This window comes from Drosophila simulans, chromosome 3R, assembly GCF_016746395.2.
Source record: "Drosophila simulans strain w501 chromosome 3R, Prin_Dsim_3.1, whole genome shotgun sequence".
Taxonomy (NCBI): Eukaryota; Metazoa; Arthropoda; class Insecta; order Diptera; family Drosophilidae; genus Drosophila; species Drosophila simulans.
The window spans coordinates 20,401,459-20,417,127 of record NC_052523.2 but is presented as its reverse complement, the minus strand read 5'-3'; the positions used below and the strand labels follow the sequence as shown (position 1 = coordinate 20,417,127).

At 43.1% G+C, this 15,669-nt stretch overlaps 1 protein-coding gene across 3 annotated transcripts; it reads right to left on the bottom strand.

The window, feature by feature from the left end:
• Positions 1–2,176: 2,176 nt before the first annotated feature.
• Positions 2,177–13,688, bottom strand: LOC6729360. 3 transcript variants are annotated; one of them, XM_039294999.1, is made up of 5 exons: positions 13,552–13,688; positions 13,160–13,218; positions 5,838–5,997; positions 5,625–5,723; positions 2,177–2,465 (listed from the first exon to the last, which is right to left on the bottom strand). In XM_039294999.1, exons 2-5 carry the CDS (start codon positions 13,166–13,168, stop codon positions 2,329–2,331), a joined length of 405 nt encoding a protein of 134 aa, XP_039150933.1. In that variant the 5' UTR covers positions 13,169–13,218; positions 13,552–13,688; the 3' UTR covers positions 2,177–2,328. The 3 variants fall into 3 exon arrangements, with proteins under 3 accessions (XP_039150933.1, XP_016035996.1, XP_016035995.1); XM_016177372.2 differs by having other exon boundaries at positions 2,177–2,462; XM_016177371.3 differs by lacking the exon at positions 2,177–2,465 and adding an exon at positions 5,019–5,403 and having other exon boundaries at positions 13,552–13,687.
• Positions 13,689–15,669: the final 1,981 nt, after the last annotated feature.

Here is a 15,669-nt window from a genome sequence, read left to right as displayed (position 1 = left end):
GTGTGATGGTCACACTGCGGGGGCTAGCGCCAAAATTCAAAATGATTGATTATTACAATTTTTGCGTAATAATGTATAGAAAGTTAATAACTTCATGTTATTAAGTATAATTCCAATTTTGTAACTCTTCGAACTTTGTCATGGTTAAATATAGTTAACTTCTTAAAGTATAAAGGTACCCAGTGACTTGTACTTAAATGCCTTGAAATATGTGACAATTGGCTGCTTTTTTGCACACCAATAATCGCTGGTGGCTTTGGAAAGGCCAACAGTCGCGAATGGAGAGCAATTAAAAGTGATAGTAAATTTGGAATTATGTTAATTGCTGCCACTGTTTGGCTGGCCAATGCGGTCTTTATAGAATTCGCTAATTGCAAGACGGAATTGAACTGAAAACCATTATTTGCAAATCACCTGAAGGTCAGCAACCGACTGTGTTTGGGCTACGTGATTTTCGAACGGAACTGGCAAGCGACATTTTCAAATTAGATCAAAGAATGGGCGGGATACTGGAGTGCTGGTCTCTGGCGGCTTCTAACTGGTTCCCGGAGGCCTCGGGTAATGTCTCCGCCTTGCATGATTGTTTATTTGTCACACTCAGTCATAGACACACGTTTTCGCGGTTTCATTTTCATTTATTGCCCGCGGTGTCAGGGCATAAAGCATACTTGCACACAAGAAAAAAAAAATGTACTGTCCCATTGACTACAACATTTTCTGTCACTTGGAACGAAAAATTTATTCAAAACCATCAATCCAATAAATTTTACATTTTATTTCAATTGTAACAAGGAACATTTCAAATATTTTGAAGCATTAACCCTTCGTTTTGAAATCAATATAATTTTTTCTCAGTGCTGTCGTTGAAACCGTCGTTTCGCTGGAAATTCTTGTGGTCAACAAGGTTATCAACACGTTAGCCTGGCTCTGTTCCTGTGTCGCACTTCGAAATATGAAATCACAGAGAACGCTTTAGTCGAGTTTCTCGACTATCAGATACCGATTACTCAGCTAGTCGGAGTACAAGAAAGATATTCCATCATTTTTTTTTTATATTGTTAGAAATTGGCAAGATTGTGCGTGACAATATTCTAAAACAAACTACTTTTCTAGCTTTTAAATTTTCCAAAATCACAGAGGTCTGGCGGACAAGGAAACATCGACTTGCCTAGTGATCCTGATGAACAGCGCCTCATTCTGCCTGTTGTACACCTACCTAGTATACTCTGCGAGTATATATATTAATGGTATAATTATGACAAAGTCGGCGTTTTCCGCAGCTCCACAGGCACATTCGCCGCTTTAACTGCGGCTGTGAATCATGCCATGATCCCATTGTTGTGCAACCGACCAAGAATAGTGGACTTTTTCTGGTGCGGTGCAATTCTGGCATTTGGCTTTTGACAATCGCAGAAATGCAACATATAAATAAATAAATAAATAAATAAATAAATATAGCGGACACTGTGGTCGCAACATCGCCAGTGTCAGTGGAAATTAACACCGCCCGTTTTGACTTCGGCTTCGGCTTTTGTCTTTTGCCCCGGCCGCCCGGGCGTATACGTAATTTAGCATACAATGGCGAGCGCGAGCAAGAGCCAAATAACATGCAATTGTGGCGCTGCTGTCATGTCATGCTGTACAGATTTCCCGCAACGGCAACATTCGCAGCATTCCAGAGCCACTGACGATGCCCAAGATGTGCGTGCTGCAAATGCCCGTCTACCATTGCCAATACTTATTTAGGCTACTAATCCTTATCGCCAATTGCCGATTGGCTGCCAATTTCCCAGCTGAAAGCTGAAGGGATGTTGCAATTAGGCCGCCGCAATGCAAATGATCTGTGCGCTGCACGCTCTCAAGTTCGTTTCCCAAGTCTTTTGTTTGCCAATCCAAATTTCAGGTTAAAAAAACAGCTTGGCCGTCAGTTGATTGCTTGTTAGTTTCAATCATAATTATTTCATATTATGACTGAGCTGTTTGTTTGCTAGTAAAGAATAAGTGCATAAATACATAAGGAAAATCATATGTAAATGATGTAAATGGTAGATGAGATGAAAATATTTTATTTCAATTATTTAATAAAATTTAGAGATCCAATTTTATGTTTGTTTAATAGCTGTAAGTGCATAATCTGGTTTTGCAGCTCCTCCTCATTCAAGTTAAACAATATTCATTTGTTAATAAGAGTTAACACATTTATTTACAAGACAATTGTTTCTAGTCTCCAGCTCTTGCTCCTAGTTCTCCTCTCCGGCGGCAGTCAGTCCACTCCACTGACCACTGAACATGACTCGGGATTTGGTTTTGGCCTCAGCTCCATCCGGCTCAGAAGTATCTAAACCGCGTGGTGTACGGACTTCCGAAGAAGTTGTATGTCGCGTAGGCGGTGTCGGGGGTCTGGAAGGTGGTGCTAAAGTACGTGGACGGATCCCCCGCGGCCGCCACAGCCACAGCCGCCGCTGCTGTTCGAACAAACAAGAGCATTTTAATTGGGTTTCTCACACGACGCGGCGTGATTAATATTGGATTATTAGGTAGAGGTAGAGGTATACGTATATATTGGGCAAGTGCACTTCGAGGCGGGGTATTTGGGATTTCGTAGTGGTATTGGGTATTGGGTATTAATTGTGGTTGCTGCGGGTGCCAAGTGGTGAATTCCAAGCGTGGGCGTCACCCAATGACACGGCTCGAAGGTCGCGCCGGGGTCTAAAGCTCATTCCGTCAATCACAATCGCCACTGCAATCACGGAGTCGACGTCACAGTCGTCGTTAGCCGATCTAGCCTTTGATTGTCCACCGAGTCGTCCGTCCGTCTGACAACGCCCAGCCACTTTGATTAGAATGTCGGTCACATTTGACCACTTCGGCCAATCGGTATGTACACTGGGGAAATTAATCACCTAAAGCTATACATTTCATAAAAAAATCCTATTTACGGTCAAACTCAAATATTCAAACAAGGCAAGCAGGAAAGTAGGCAGATAATGGTGGTAGAAACCAAGGTTCGTTTTCTAAGTCTTTTGTTTTCCAATACAATTGGAAGCAACAAATGATCTCGGTCGCTAATTAATGATTAAGGAAAAGTATTTATGCAATTATGGCCATTTGAAGAATCAAAGACTGAGATTCCGAGGAAGCCTTTGTGGAAACCAACTTCTCTTTGTGTACTTGTGGTGGGTGGCTGCGGCTGGAGATTGCCCAACTGCACACACCGGCCAATCGCCGCTCGAATTCATGCCTGAAACTAAATCATAAGGGGATCGCGGGGCATGGAGCAGGCGGAATGGGGCGGGGGAGCTGCCATTAATCTACGCCAGTCTTGGGCAATTGTTACGCTGCGGCTTCAGTTGGTCGTCGATTGGTGCTGCCGAAACCATTACCATGGCCTGCGGGCGAGTGGGTCTCCTAGCCGCAGGCAGTCCTCATCAGGAAGCCGAATCCCACTGCGTAACCATTTGGCGTTATGGTTTTGTGGCTCTTGTGGGGTTTGGGGGAGAGAACTTTTGCCATGCAAAGTTAATTACACAATGGCTGGTCCTTGTCGACTCGCAGGCTTTTCAGCTTTTCAATCGTGCATAAATTGTCAAATTGTAAAAATTATCTCAACTTAGCGTCGTTGCCGCGAACGCTTTTAACGCTTTTTGTTCCCAGCACCAGCTTCATTGTGAAATGTCTCTCCATTCATTGGTACAATGAGTTCGGAATCGAAGTCGGAGTCCTCCGGCTTTGGCTCGTATTCAGCATGGAAAAAGTTGCCCCATTTCTGCATGCTCAAAATCGATATGCAAAAACAGAGCAAGCTGCGCTCGCAAAAAGCGAAAATCAACTGCCGACATATTTTGCATGCGGCAAATGCAAAAGAAGCCAAGTCGCATTAGTTGCGCATATCATTGACTCCGTCTGGCCGGCGTCTGCTCCGTCCCTCCGACTCCATTCCATTCCTCGCCAGACCAGATTCCGCTCCTACTCCGCATCGAATCCGGCACGGGACCGTTTGCGGTCTGAGTTGGAGTCGCGAATCGCGAGTCACAAGCGGCAATTGTTGCCCCAGCACCTGCTTCTGCTCGGATCGTTAAGGAAACTGCTTATGTTCCCTGCCAGCTAAGGTTATGTCGATTCTTCTATGCTGTTGGTTCTAATAAAAATTAAAAGCTATGGAAAAGCGAAAAGATCAAGCAACAAAATTGGCAAGATAATTATGTCCTGACATTGCGTTATTACTTTACAAGTTCGTTTCCTAAGTCATTTGTTTAGTAAGTCAGCTATTGCTTCTTTAGAATTAATTAACTGCCTAAGTTCGTTGCCTAAGTCTTTTGATTTTTACTTTAACTGGTAATTTTTTCTACTTGGTCAAAAGAGGAATAGTCCACAAGTTCTTGCAAGTTTCAATTTGTTGTTTCTCTTCCAAATAAGACAAAGATCACACCTAGCTAGCCGAGCCAAGGGAATCAGCACCTTAACCGGCTTATCTGCCCATTTGCATATGCATCATTTTGTCTGGCTTCCGCAGGAGACCACTAGTCAGCCACCTGGAGTACATGTGTTCCTCTGCGGCCTGCTCCGCCAAGTGTGAAGCTGTGCGCGAGGAGAGAGGCAGAGCATGCCCAGGTCGAGTTGGAAGTGGTCACAGTCGATGGTTTCCCCGGATCCGTCTTCGTCTTCGTTAGAGTCTGCGTTCCAGTCTTAATTTCCCGCCATCCAATCGCGGAGCCGCTGCACTTCAAAGTCGGATCGGAGCTGTTAATTAGGCGCTAGTTTTATGTGCGCTTAAAATAATTGCTACCGCGGTGATTGGTGATCACTGATCAGCCGCTCAAGTGCTTTAATCCAGATACAAAACATAAATACAAGTCAGATGGTGCATTGATAAACGAAAAATGCTGCGAATTTAAGTGTGGATTTTTTGTTTAATAATATTTTTCGGTTTATTCATAATTTAAAATTTCGTTTTTTGTTACAAATAAAATAAGGTAAAAACAAAAGATAAAATCATAATACAATTCCAATTTGAAACATAAATTAAAAAGAAGAAGCGAAAATCATAATAAAAATTAAAATACAAAACGAAACAATAAGGTGGAAAATAACTCAATAGCGTTTTCAAGCTAATTAAACTAAGTAATGTTAACTTTACATTAAGGGGTGTGGGGACAGGAAGGGAAGGGAAGTGGGGGTGCCGCGTTAGTGGGTATTTTTACTTGTGGGTGGCTGCAATTAGCTAAGAGGGACGCATTTCCGTTTCCGGTGCTGGTGCGCAAAGTGTGTGATTGTGGTGCTTTCGAGTGCTTTGGGTTAATTACTGGTAATCGGTGTGTGGTGTTGTGTTGTATTGTGTTGTGGGGTGGGGAAGATTTGGTATTCGGTGTGCAGAAGATTTGTAACTTTAACCAGAGAGTTTTCCTGCGAATTAGACATTTGTTTTGGGTTGCAAATTACTGGGCAATTGTTTAACAATATAACAAAGAAATAACAAAAACACGACTACATATTGCACTAATAAAGCTTTTCTCTTCTAGGAAAGTGTTTGCGTGTGTGGCTGTTCAAGTGTGAGTGAGATGGAGATGGAGGAGCAGCTATCTCTATCTGTGTTCAGACAGTGCGCTTAAAGAGGTTCGCATTACTTTGCTGGGGCGGCACAAAGCCGTATCCGGAGGCGCCCACGACCACGCCGCTCGACTCGTCCACTGCGTCTGGAGGGGATGGGGGGAAGACCACGGGTCCTGCAAGGAAATCGGTTTCAAATGTTAAGCAAGTGCTAAAATACCTAAGTTTACTTATATTTCTGTTCTGCCTGCCACATTATTAACAAATAAGAATATCCAGCTGCTACTTACCCCTGTTCTGTCGAGGATCCCGAACCTGTGTGGCCGATGAGGGTCCCGCTAGCGCCACGGGATCGAATCCAAAGCGAGTCCTGCTGGGGAACTGGCCCAGAAAGTATTGCTGGCCCGCGGCGAAGGCCACAAGGAGGCAGAGGGTGGCAATGGTGACTAACTGCAAGTGGTGGAGGACAATGGAAATGGTTAGCACTGGGAGTATTTCGCTATTTGGGTATTTGGGCATTTGGGCATTACGAGCGCAGTGCAAACACATGGCTGTCGGCATGCACGGGCCAATTGCACTGGTTACACGCTGGCCAAAGCAATTAAGCCGTGGAAATGTGTGCCAATGCCATAAGCCGACAATTAAATACCGAACGCAAGACGCAGAATGCCACATGCTTTTGCTTTTGGCCCGGTCAAGTGCAGTTGCCTTGAGCACGAGCCAGAAAGCCAGGCCAGAAGCCCCGATAGCCAAAAGCCGGAGTGCCAAGTACCAAGTGCCCGATTGCCGGAGTGCCATTAACAGTTCCAGTCGGCCACCGATTTGATTTCGGTTCTGGTCGATGGCCAAAAGGCCTCTGCAATTTGCCACGTCAACTGCAGCAATGGCCCATGACGAATTTATGACAAAAATGGCACAGTTTGATATGCTTGTTAATCGTAACACTCAACGGGAGGACAATAACTTTCTAATAGTTAAGAAACTAACACAATTGGGCATGTTCTTAATTTGTAATAACAAGCTTGTTTCACAACAAGCAAGCAAATGCTAATTGCCACGTTTTAATTGCTACTTTGTTGATCCTTTTTTTGCGAAACACTTAACTAGCAGTTATGCCACCGTTCCACAAATTATAAATGGATTAAAAAGTGTGCGCATATTATATATTTAAATGTGCATTTAACCAATCAGTATGTGGCAAGTGCTTTAGAGAAATAAAATCTTAATTACACCCTGGGCTCCAGGAAGTTTCCAACTGATTTGTGTGTCCCAAGGCACAGTAAATTAAAGCGTGTTCCTTTTATGTTTTTTTTTTCTTCGAACTTTTTTGAAAGCATAAAAAACCAAGGTATTGGAAAATGTATGCGCTTTATTTAGCATATTCAATGCACATCACGTTGAGCCGCCACAACTGCGCTGAAGTGTGATAAATTTGTTAAATAGCAATCACGGCAGCGATTATTTTCCCACTGACCCCAATCTGCTCCATCGCCTGGGATGCTAATGGCCCATGGAGAAGGCGAAGGAGACGGAGACGGAAACGGAGGAGGTGCCTGATCAGGTGGGTGGCTGGCCGCAAAGGGGGCCACATGCAGTGCAAATTGTCTGGCTGACTGGTTCATAAATCCACAACGGCTGTCTTCATGCCCGACCGCAAGTCGAACGTCTTAGTTAAGACCGTCATTCGCCGGCTGGCAGAGTGACTTTAATCATAGGGCAAATTTGACTTAATAGAACGGGTTTTCTTTTGGCACGATCGATTGGACAATCGCCCCAAATGCACCCGTTTTCCATATGAGTGCAACCTGCTAATGCAAATGTTGCCAAAGTTGGTCGGGCCTCATTAATTGCCTAATGGGCCGCACCTTTCGTTTCAGTGAGGGATCAAAACGGGCCCTCCTGGGGCCAAAATGCAACAATAACGCTAATTGCTATTAGCCAAAATATGCTACAAAATAATCACAAAATATGCAAACAAGGCGGTCGCAAAGTTGCCAACAAGCCACCGCTCGACTTGTGAAAAAATTTTTGTTTTAATTAATTCTTGTTTGCTGCCGTTTGCCGCCGTTGTTGCTCTTGTTGCTGTCCAGCCAGAAACTAAGCCGCAAACTACAACTAAAACTGAGACCAAGACTATTGCCACATCCGAGTTTTTTCGAAACAAAATTGAAACAGTGTCGCAGGATTGAAGTTCTCAAGAGATCGTTAAGGGAAATACTGTCAAGTTTACAAGAGTGCAAACTTAACTCAGTTGAGCAGTGAGACTAATGATGCGATCATTAGGATTAGGCTATAGTCTGTTTGTAATTCAATTGCTACAATTACTCCAGAAGCTAAACCTTTAAACAACTTTAGTTTATGGGATTAATGTCATTCATATTAGACTATTAGACTCAAAACAATATTAATTTAGTTACTTATAAAACAGCCTTTTCATGAGCCAGCGAAATATTTCTTTTATAAAACTGGTTTAATTTAGTAATCGATGTAAAACCAATCAAACTTCCTACATGAACGGTTTAAACGGATATGAGACACTATAGCCGCCTGTGAGGCAGACTTTCAAACTAGAGGCAAACAAATTAGATTCATCTGTCTTGACCAGTGGCTTTCTGTGTTGGCATCTGTCTGGTCTCTCCCCCTTCAGCTGTTCCACTGCCAGGCGATCTTGGCCAGAAAATGCAGCTTGTAAACACATGTAGCCGTCAGAATGTCGTCAGTTGGCTATTTGCATCTGAAATTCCGCAAAGCACGAAAAACCTCAGCCCAACAACAGATGCCGAATTCGAAAGTGAGCGATATGACAAATTTAATAGCATTTAATTGGGATTAATTAGCGGCTTGCGGTGGAGTTAAGAACAATGCCTGCGGTCTTCCTGGGCCAGCCACCCGCTTGGAAAAAATTCCAACAAATTAGTCGAACAAATGACCTTAGATATGATTTCGTAATTGGGCGACTTGGGCTACGGAGCAGCAGAAACCACACCAGAAAGCACACACAATTCAGTTATCGAGGCACGCTGTTTTTGCATTTTTTTTTTTTGTATCTATTTAGTAGTAGTTGGCCAACGGCGGCTCATGCGAAAATAAAACCCACCCACCCACAACAATGATTAAGTGCAGCAACATGTGAGCGTGCCAGCGCATATAAAGCCAAATAAAAAGGCAGGTAAAATACGACTTGGAGCTGTAGTGGGAGCACCATGGAGCACCATGCGGCTCCATGGAGCAGCACCTCGGACAGACGACGATAGCTACATTGTCTCGTTAGCTCCGCACGCTGATAGCCCCTGGATTCGGGCTATAATAGCGCTGTCATGCCACCAGATATGGCCACTAGAAACCACTAGTAAATCCCTGCAAGCCGACATTTGTGGCACTTGAAATTGAATAAAAATTGACTTGTAATTGTAATTTTCGTTGAGGAGTTTTAACCTGTCTGCAGGCAGTTTAGATAGCAAACAAATTAATCTTAAGGATCCCCCTTTTGCTAACAACAAATCAATCTATGGATGCAAATGAATGCTAATTAAATTCCAGCTATTTGTTCGTTTCTTGCTATATTTAAATGCTCTATTTGTTAGAATTCCCCTTTCATTTTCTCACTTTAATTAACTGCTTATTGGTTATCTCTTATCAATATTCATAAATCTTTACTGCGACTTGTTGTGGTTTCACTTTGCGAGATTGCTTTACTTTAAGCACTTTCCATGCTAGCTACTCCCTTCAAATTTTCAATTAGTTTTTTCTATTATGCGCTGGCATTTATTGGCGTTTAGTTTTTGATTGGCTACCAATGTGCGGTAAAAGATAAATTATATTTATTGCTCGACCCAAGCAACAGGTAATCGAAACTGCGCTTTCAATGGCTGCGACTTGGCCCACAAAATGCTACAAAAATTTGCATGAGTCACAGGGGGAGCCTGGAAAAGCTGAAAAACTGAAAAGCTGATGGATATCCAGGTGGCAGGCGAGCAGCTGCTAATTAATCTTGTTTATATTTAAACTTTAACCGATTTGTCATTTGGCCAGTTGGTCGCTGGGGCGTAATTAATTTTATGTGAAAACTACACGCAGTTGGAAAAGTGAATGTGATCGCAGCGATTGAACTCGGAACCCCGAACACAAAGTTATTATTGTTATCTTTTGTTAACGATAGCAACGCCCAGTTGCAGAGTTTTTATTTCAATTTTTTTTTTGGCAGAGGGTTCAATGCTCGATTGAGCAACAATTTGGCTGACTTTCAACACGGAAGTTTGAGTAAAGAGCTCAGACTTAAGAGTTAAGCGTTAAGAGCTCCGGGAGCTTGGACTCTCCTGCTCCAAACGCAAATAACGCCGCTTGTCCGAAGCTGGATCGGTGTAAAGTGTTGGATGTAGTAGGTGCAACCAACTTGCAGCCAAACAGCCGCAAGAAAAAAAAAAAAAAACGAGCAAAAAAACAGAAAAATAATGGCAAGAGCTATGGAAAACCGACGACTGCCGCTTCAAATTACTTTGAATTGTGTTTAATAGGTGGGAAATGGAGTCAGTTGGCGACTTCGTGGCCAGCTGCCCCGCTGATTCGCCGATTCGCTGTTGCCCAATCTATTGTCAATTGTAATTGAATTATTAAACATCAATTTGCCTAGGAAGTGCAAATTGCCAGCGATCGTGCAGCGTGAGAATCGAGCTAATCCAATTTGATTTGGTCTTTTGATTTTCTCGATTCTTGTGATTTTTCCTTTTCCTGCCAGTGAAATGGGTTCAAGTTCAAACTGGTTTCCAGCTGCAACTCGGGCAAATTTGTATCGTTTAGAGTCTGACAAAATGCCAAACACAAACGCCAGATGACGACGACGACGCACATGCCTCATAAATATGGTAATGGACCGCGAATATCTGGCCACAAATGCCATACTTTTCGCAACTGGCCGTCGTCGCATGTGGGCAGTTGGTTTTCGAACTCCAGCTGGACATGTGTACGCCATGCACTTGCCATGGATACTCCGCGGACTGACCTGACTGAGTGACTGACTACATGGACAACTAGCTGGCTATATGGTTATCTGACAATACGATTGCGACAGTCGTTCCAACGCAACTGGAGAGCCCGAAATCCTATGCCTGCCAAATCCTATGCTCCAGCCTCAGCTCCAACGCTAATCGCCGTCCAGCGACAGAAAGGCATAATAAAAATTGTTGAGCCCGCTCCGTCCGATGGGACGATATCGAATGACATGGCCTGGAGGACCAGAGATCGGATTGTTCCACTCCTGTCCAGACTCAAGTGTTCAACGCTCGTTGGGAGCTGACTTAAATGCCTCTACTGGGAAATAATTAAAGAAGACTAATAGCTAGGAGCACTTTTCCAACTTTACGATTCCCAAATGACTATAAATAAATACTAATGTTCTAACAATGTTTTACTTTTCCTTTGATTCACTTTTACCTGCACTACTTCCTTATATTTCCCCAATAACTATCTATATATCTTTCGCAATATAGTCTGTATCCATTTTGGACCTGACCCAGAGCACAAAACTCCATCGCAAAGCAAAAGCCAAAGCCAAATTGCGAGTAATTATGCACGGAGTGGACTTGTCGTCGTCCCCGTACTTGGGCATTGAGCAATCGGCACTTTCCGGCGTGACATCTTCATTAGAGGGAAGCCAAGCGCAGCCGACTACGAATTCAAAAAACAAAGTAAAAAAAACCCAGATCCGAAAACCGAAAAACTAAATACAAAATACAAACATCAAAGTGTACAAGTACGTATGGCAATTAATTTGAATTTCCACACGCAAGCAAAAGAGGCAGAAACTTTGTAACTAGAAATCCGGTGACTGGTCGGACATCTGCTGGTTGGAGCGATTAACTGAGTTGGCTGGGAGCAATTAATAAATCTTGTTCGTGTGCATGGTCGAATCCTAATCGAGAGCGACACTGATTGCGGTTTCCCAGGGTGCCAGTTTTACCTGGAACAGCCACTTCTTAGCCCCCCTTTCAGTGGGCATTGCATAAGCCATTTTCCGATGCAATGCACGCTTGCATTTTTATAATGCATAAGTTGGAGTTAACGCAATGTTTTTGTTTCTTTTTCACTTCTTGCCATTTTTCACGCACAGCTTCGGTTCATTTGATTCATTCATGACTGCATCTGGGGTTTGGTTTTCGATTTTATGGTGGCTGGTGGCTTTTTAGCTGGGAGAGCCGGCTTGGGACACGCAATTGGACACGAGAAGTTGGTCAGCCGGCCAACTACCAACGGCCAGAGCAATTGGTCTTGGCTTTGGCATTTCGGCTCTTGGCTCTTGGCCATTGGCCATTGGCGCGTGTGTATCGCACTTTTCAATTAAGTTTACAAAACGCATGCCCAGGCACGTTTTCGCCTCGTTTTCTTGTCCAATCTGTCTATGCGTCTGTCTGCCAGCCGTCTGCGAACTCCGGGCCACCGATCTCCGATAGCCAAGCCCCGGATCACAGATCTCCACGGCCTTCAACGTGAACTTGAGACTTGTTTATTTTTTTTGGGTTTTTTGCACGCACGTCGCGATTTTGCGTGCGTTTTCCCATGTAATTGCGGGCTACTCGACTTGATTGCCAACTGCGTGGCGGAAACGGCTTGGACTTCTTATTAAATCTGTTTAGAGGCATATAATTTCGCGTTTCATTGACCCATAAAGTATGATTCAGAATGTGATGGGATTAAAAGCGGCCGTTTATGAAAATTAACCACTTGGCTTTACCCAACTTAAAATAACTTTTCAAATAGCTAGAAACTAATCAATTCATTAGCAGGTGTGGAGAATTCAATACTAATATGATAATCAATAAATATTAAAATAATTTAACTCACGGAAACAATAGCAATTTTAATCAAACTGAGAGTTCCTAAAATAAACTTTGAAATAAGTATTTCTGGGCATAAATTAAACATTGTAGCAAGCAAACATTTTAAATGAATGAAGAATATTGTTCATTGTGAACCGATAACATTTTGATGAGCTAATAAAAAACAACTGGTTTTGTGATAAAAACAAACGAAGGGGAAAACACATAAATTGCGAAAACTTGTGTGTGAAATTGAAAGAAATTTATAAAATCAAATATTGATTTAGACTAAGAGCTGATTGCCCAGCATTCCAAAAAGCGCGCTCATAAAAGCTGCCTATCAAGATCGAATTATGATAGGAAATATGCATATTTAGGTCATATGCATTCAAATTTTCATCAAATTTCCAGCGCCTTGAACGTGGATGGTCATCGAAAATAATGCACATAAACTTATATGGCTGAGGTGGCTTATAGATTCAGATATAGACATATCGAGGCGGTGGCGTGGCTTTCATGGCCCGCTGACACACGACATTGTGGACCATAAATTAGAGTGCCAGGGCCCAATAAAAATTCTTGCGGAGCAAACAATGACTTGGTCGACCGCAGCAGTCATTTGGCAACTGTCAAACCGAAATAGTTGACTTCATTTGTGGCCTAAACGAGGCTCAAACGTGTTAACAATTACGGCGCATTAGCGGCCGATGCAAATGCTGTGACAATTGTCGCGAAAAACGAAAGACTTAGGCAACGAACTTGCCGCAACTAACGAGGAAAACGCGAACGAAAATACTTACGAATTTCATATTTGCTGGCTGATTGAGCTGCGCGGCAGTGTGTGCGTGTGAGTGAGAAGCTGCAATTAGTTAACAAATATTTGAATTATATCTGACTCGAACACTGGCACTTTTCACGTAATCGATGCTTTGCTTGGTATTTCATCAATTTTTTACGTTTGTTTGGTAAATTCTTGGCGCTCCAAGTTTCGTAAACAAAAGGTAGCAATGCGTTATTTTGATGGGCTGTTAATTTTGTTTGGTTTTTTTTTGTTTGTATTTTTGTTTTTTTTTTCGTATGTTATTTATGGATGACAACCGACGAGCACGCGAAGCCAGGAAAAAACTGCATCCAAAGGCTGTGAACTGCGGAGTAGTACTCGTTGTACTCCAATATACAACATATATCTTACACGGTGGGGCGCTCGGGCTTTTGGATTTCGGATTTTGGATTTGGGATCTCGGATCTCGAACCGCTGTACGTCGGCCTGTGCGGTAAAACGTTTAATGAATTCCAACAGATATGCTCAGTTGATTTTATATAAAGCATGGCCCGATCTCTGCCGCCGTCGACGGCGCAGCCGTGCGTTTGTTTTGAGTGGCTTTTGTTTTGTGTGTTTGGCGGGCGATTTGAGTGAGTTTTTCTTGTTTATGACTCCGCTGGTCGGGGCTACGTGCTATTGGCTTTTGCATTCACCCCCGGCCACGTGATGTTTGTTCTCTGCAAGGGAATCGTTGGCATCGGTTAATGTTGATGTTAATGGGCAAATTGCAGTGGCACGGCAGCGAATTCAACTTTCTAGCGAATCAATATTCATCGGCTTGGTTCCGGTAACCAGTTTTGGGTTTGGGTGCACAAAACGGGTCGATCAGCTGGCGATGCTTATGCAAATCCGTGTATCTAGCATATGTAATTGGAAAGCTGGCAGCACCTTGACTTGATTGCAGGTGAAAACATCATAGCAACTTGGCTCGCAGCGCGGCATTTGGCAATTTCTTCCGGCTGGCTGGCTGGCACTTCCACTTGACCGTGAAATTCGCTGGATATTCGTTTGATTTAAATGACAATTTACGCGTTACGTTCGCTTCAGTGATTAAGAGTGGCATTATGCATAATCTGAATCATAATTATGTGTTCATAATACGCTCGTTCTCGGCCGGAAGCGTAGAATTCCGTTCGGCTCAGAATTCCGGCGGCATCTTTTCTATATTTTTTTTTTTGTTTTCTGATCCCCCCAACTTAAGTGTATCGCTAAACGATTGACATTTGCCGCTGTGTGGCCCTTAAAAAAAAATTATATATATCGCGATAAATGTGAAATTCATGAGGAATGCCTGTCATGCTTGATTAGCTTTAATCTTATACGATTTGCACACTTGTTTGCTGCTATGCGAGCAATGCGTTCGTGTTGTAGTTTTTGCGTTGATTTCATTTTAGCGACAAGTCGACGGGAAAGGGGCAGGGAACGGAGGGGACTGCAGGCAGCTGAAGCGGCAGCAAGTTCAAGTTCAAATCACAGCTGGCCACAAAAGCTCCTTGGCTAGCTGCAACCGCCAAAGTCGAAGCGATTGACTAGTAAACCATACTCTTCACAAAAGGTAATAGTGTCCAAAAGATGGTCTATATCAAAGTATTTGAATACTCAAAACATATTAGGAACTTTTAGCATAATAAGATTAATAGGTGTATTAAATATTTATAAATTGTTTTGAAAAGATTCTTTTATATTTATTTATTATATATAATATTCCAGCACTACTTAACTTATTTACGAAAATATTTATAGTGCAAAAACATAGCTACCTATAGCTATAACTACCTGGCGCGATCTAGGGTAATCCCCTGCAGTCGACTCCATGATCTACGATCGGCCATTTAGCCAGGGTATTTGGGCATTGTTCAACTGGCCTTCCGTTCTGTTCTCTTCGGTTTTTGCATTGTCTTCACTCCACGGCGAGAGGGTCAAGTTCAGATACAATTGCTGTAAGCGAGGCAATTAATGCGGCTAATTGTTGATTGCCATTGATTTATGCTGCTGAATCAATTAGCCAATTGCCTTGCGCCAGCGTACTGGGATTGCGGATTGGCTTTCTTTGATTCGGCCAGATTCGGCAGCTGGTTATCAATCACCGAGCGGCCTCAGACTTGGCCTGTCTTGACCAGGGCCCGGGTTATTGGCACTTTGAGGAATTGAATAGTGGATTTGAAAAGTGCTGCTTGTTTGGGCCTCAACTTGTCCGCACATGACAGCCGATAGCTGTAGTTTTATAAATGAGCATTTAAGCGGGCTACTAATTGCCAGATTCGATCTTCTCAGCTATTCTAAAAATACCTGCTGACGCGATCTTCTAAGCATGATATCAAGCCACATCCTGTTGGGAAACTCGGCTTAGCCATTTATCATTAATCATCTCCAACTTTCATTAGGGAGCTTTTGGGCCGCCACTCCCCGAAATCGAAAATAACCGCCATATCTCACTCCTCGAAACCATGAGGAAGTCGATCCGGCACAGGTGAGTCAAATATCGCG

What these genes read in the sequence shown, in the direction of transcription:
- LOC6729360 (XM_039294999.1), bottom strand. An exon ending in GGATCCTCGACAGAACAGGG is followed by an intron (nt 5,724 to 5,837) that starts GTAAGTAGCAGC and finishes ATTTCCTTGCAG; the next exon opens with GACCCGTGGTCTTCCCCCCA. An exon ending in CTTTGTGCCGCCCCAGCAAA is followed by an intron (nt 2,466 to 5,624) that starts GTAATGCGAACC and finishes TTGTTCGAACAG; the next exon opens with CAGCGGCGGCTGTGGCTGTG.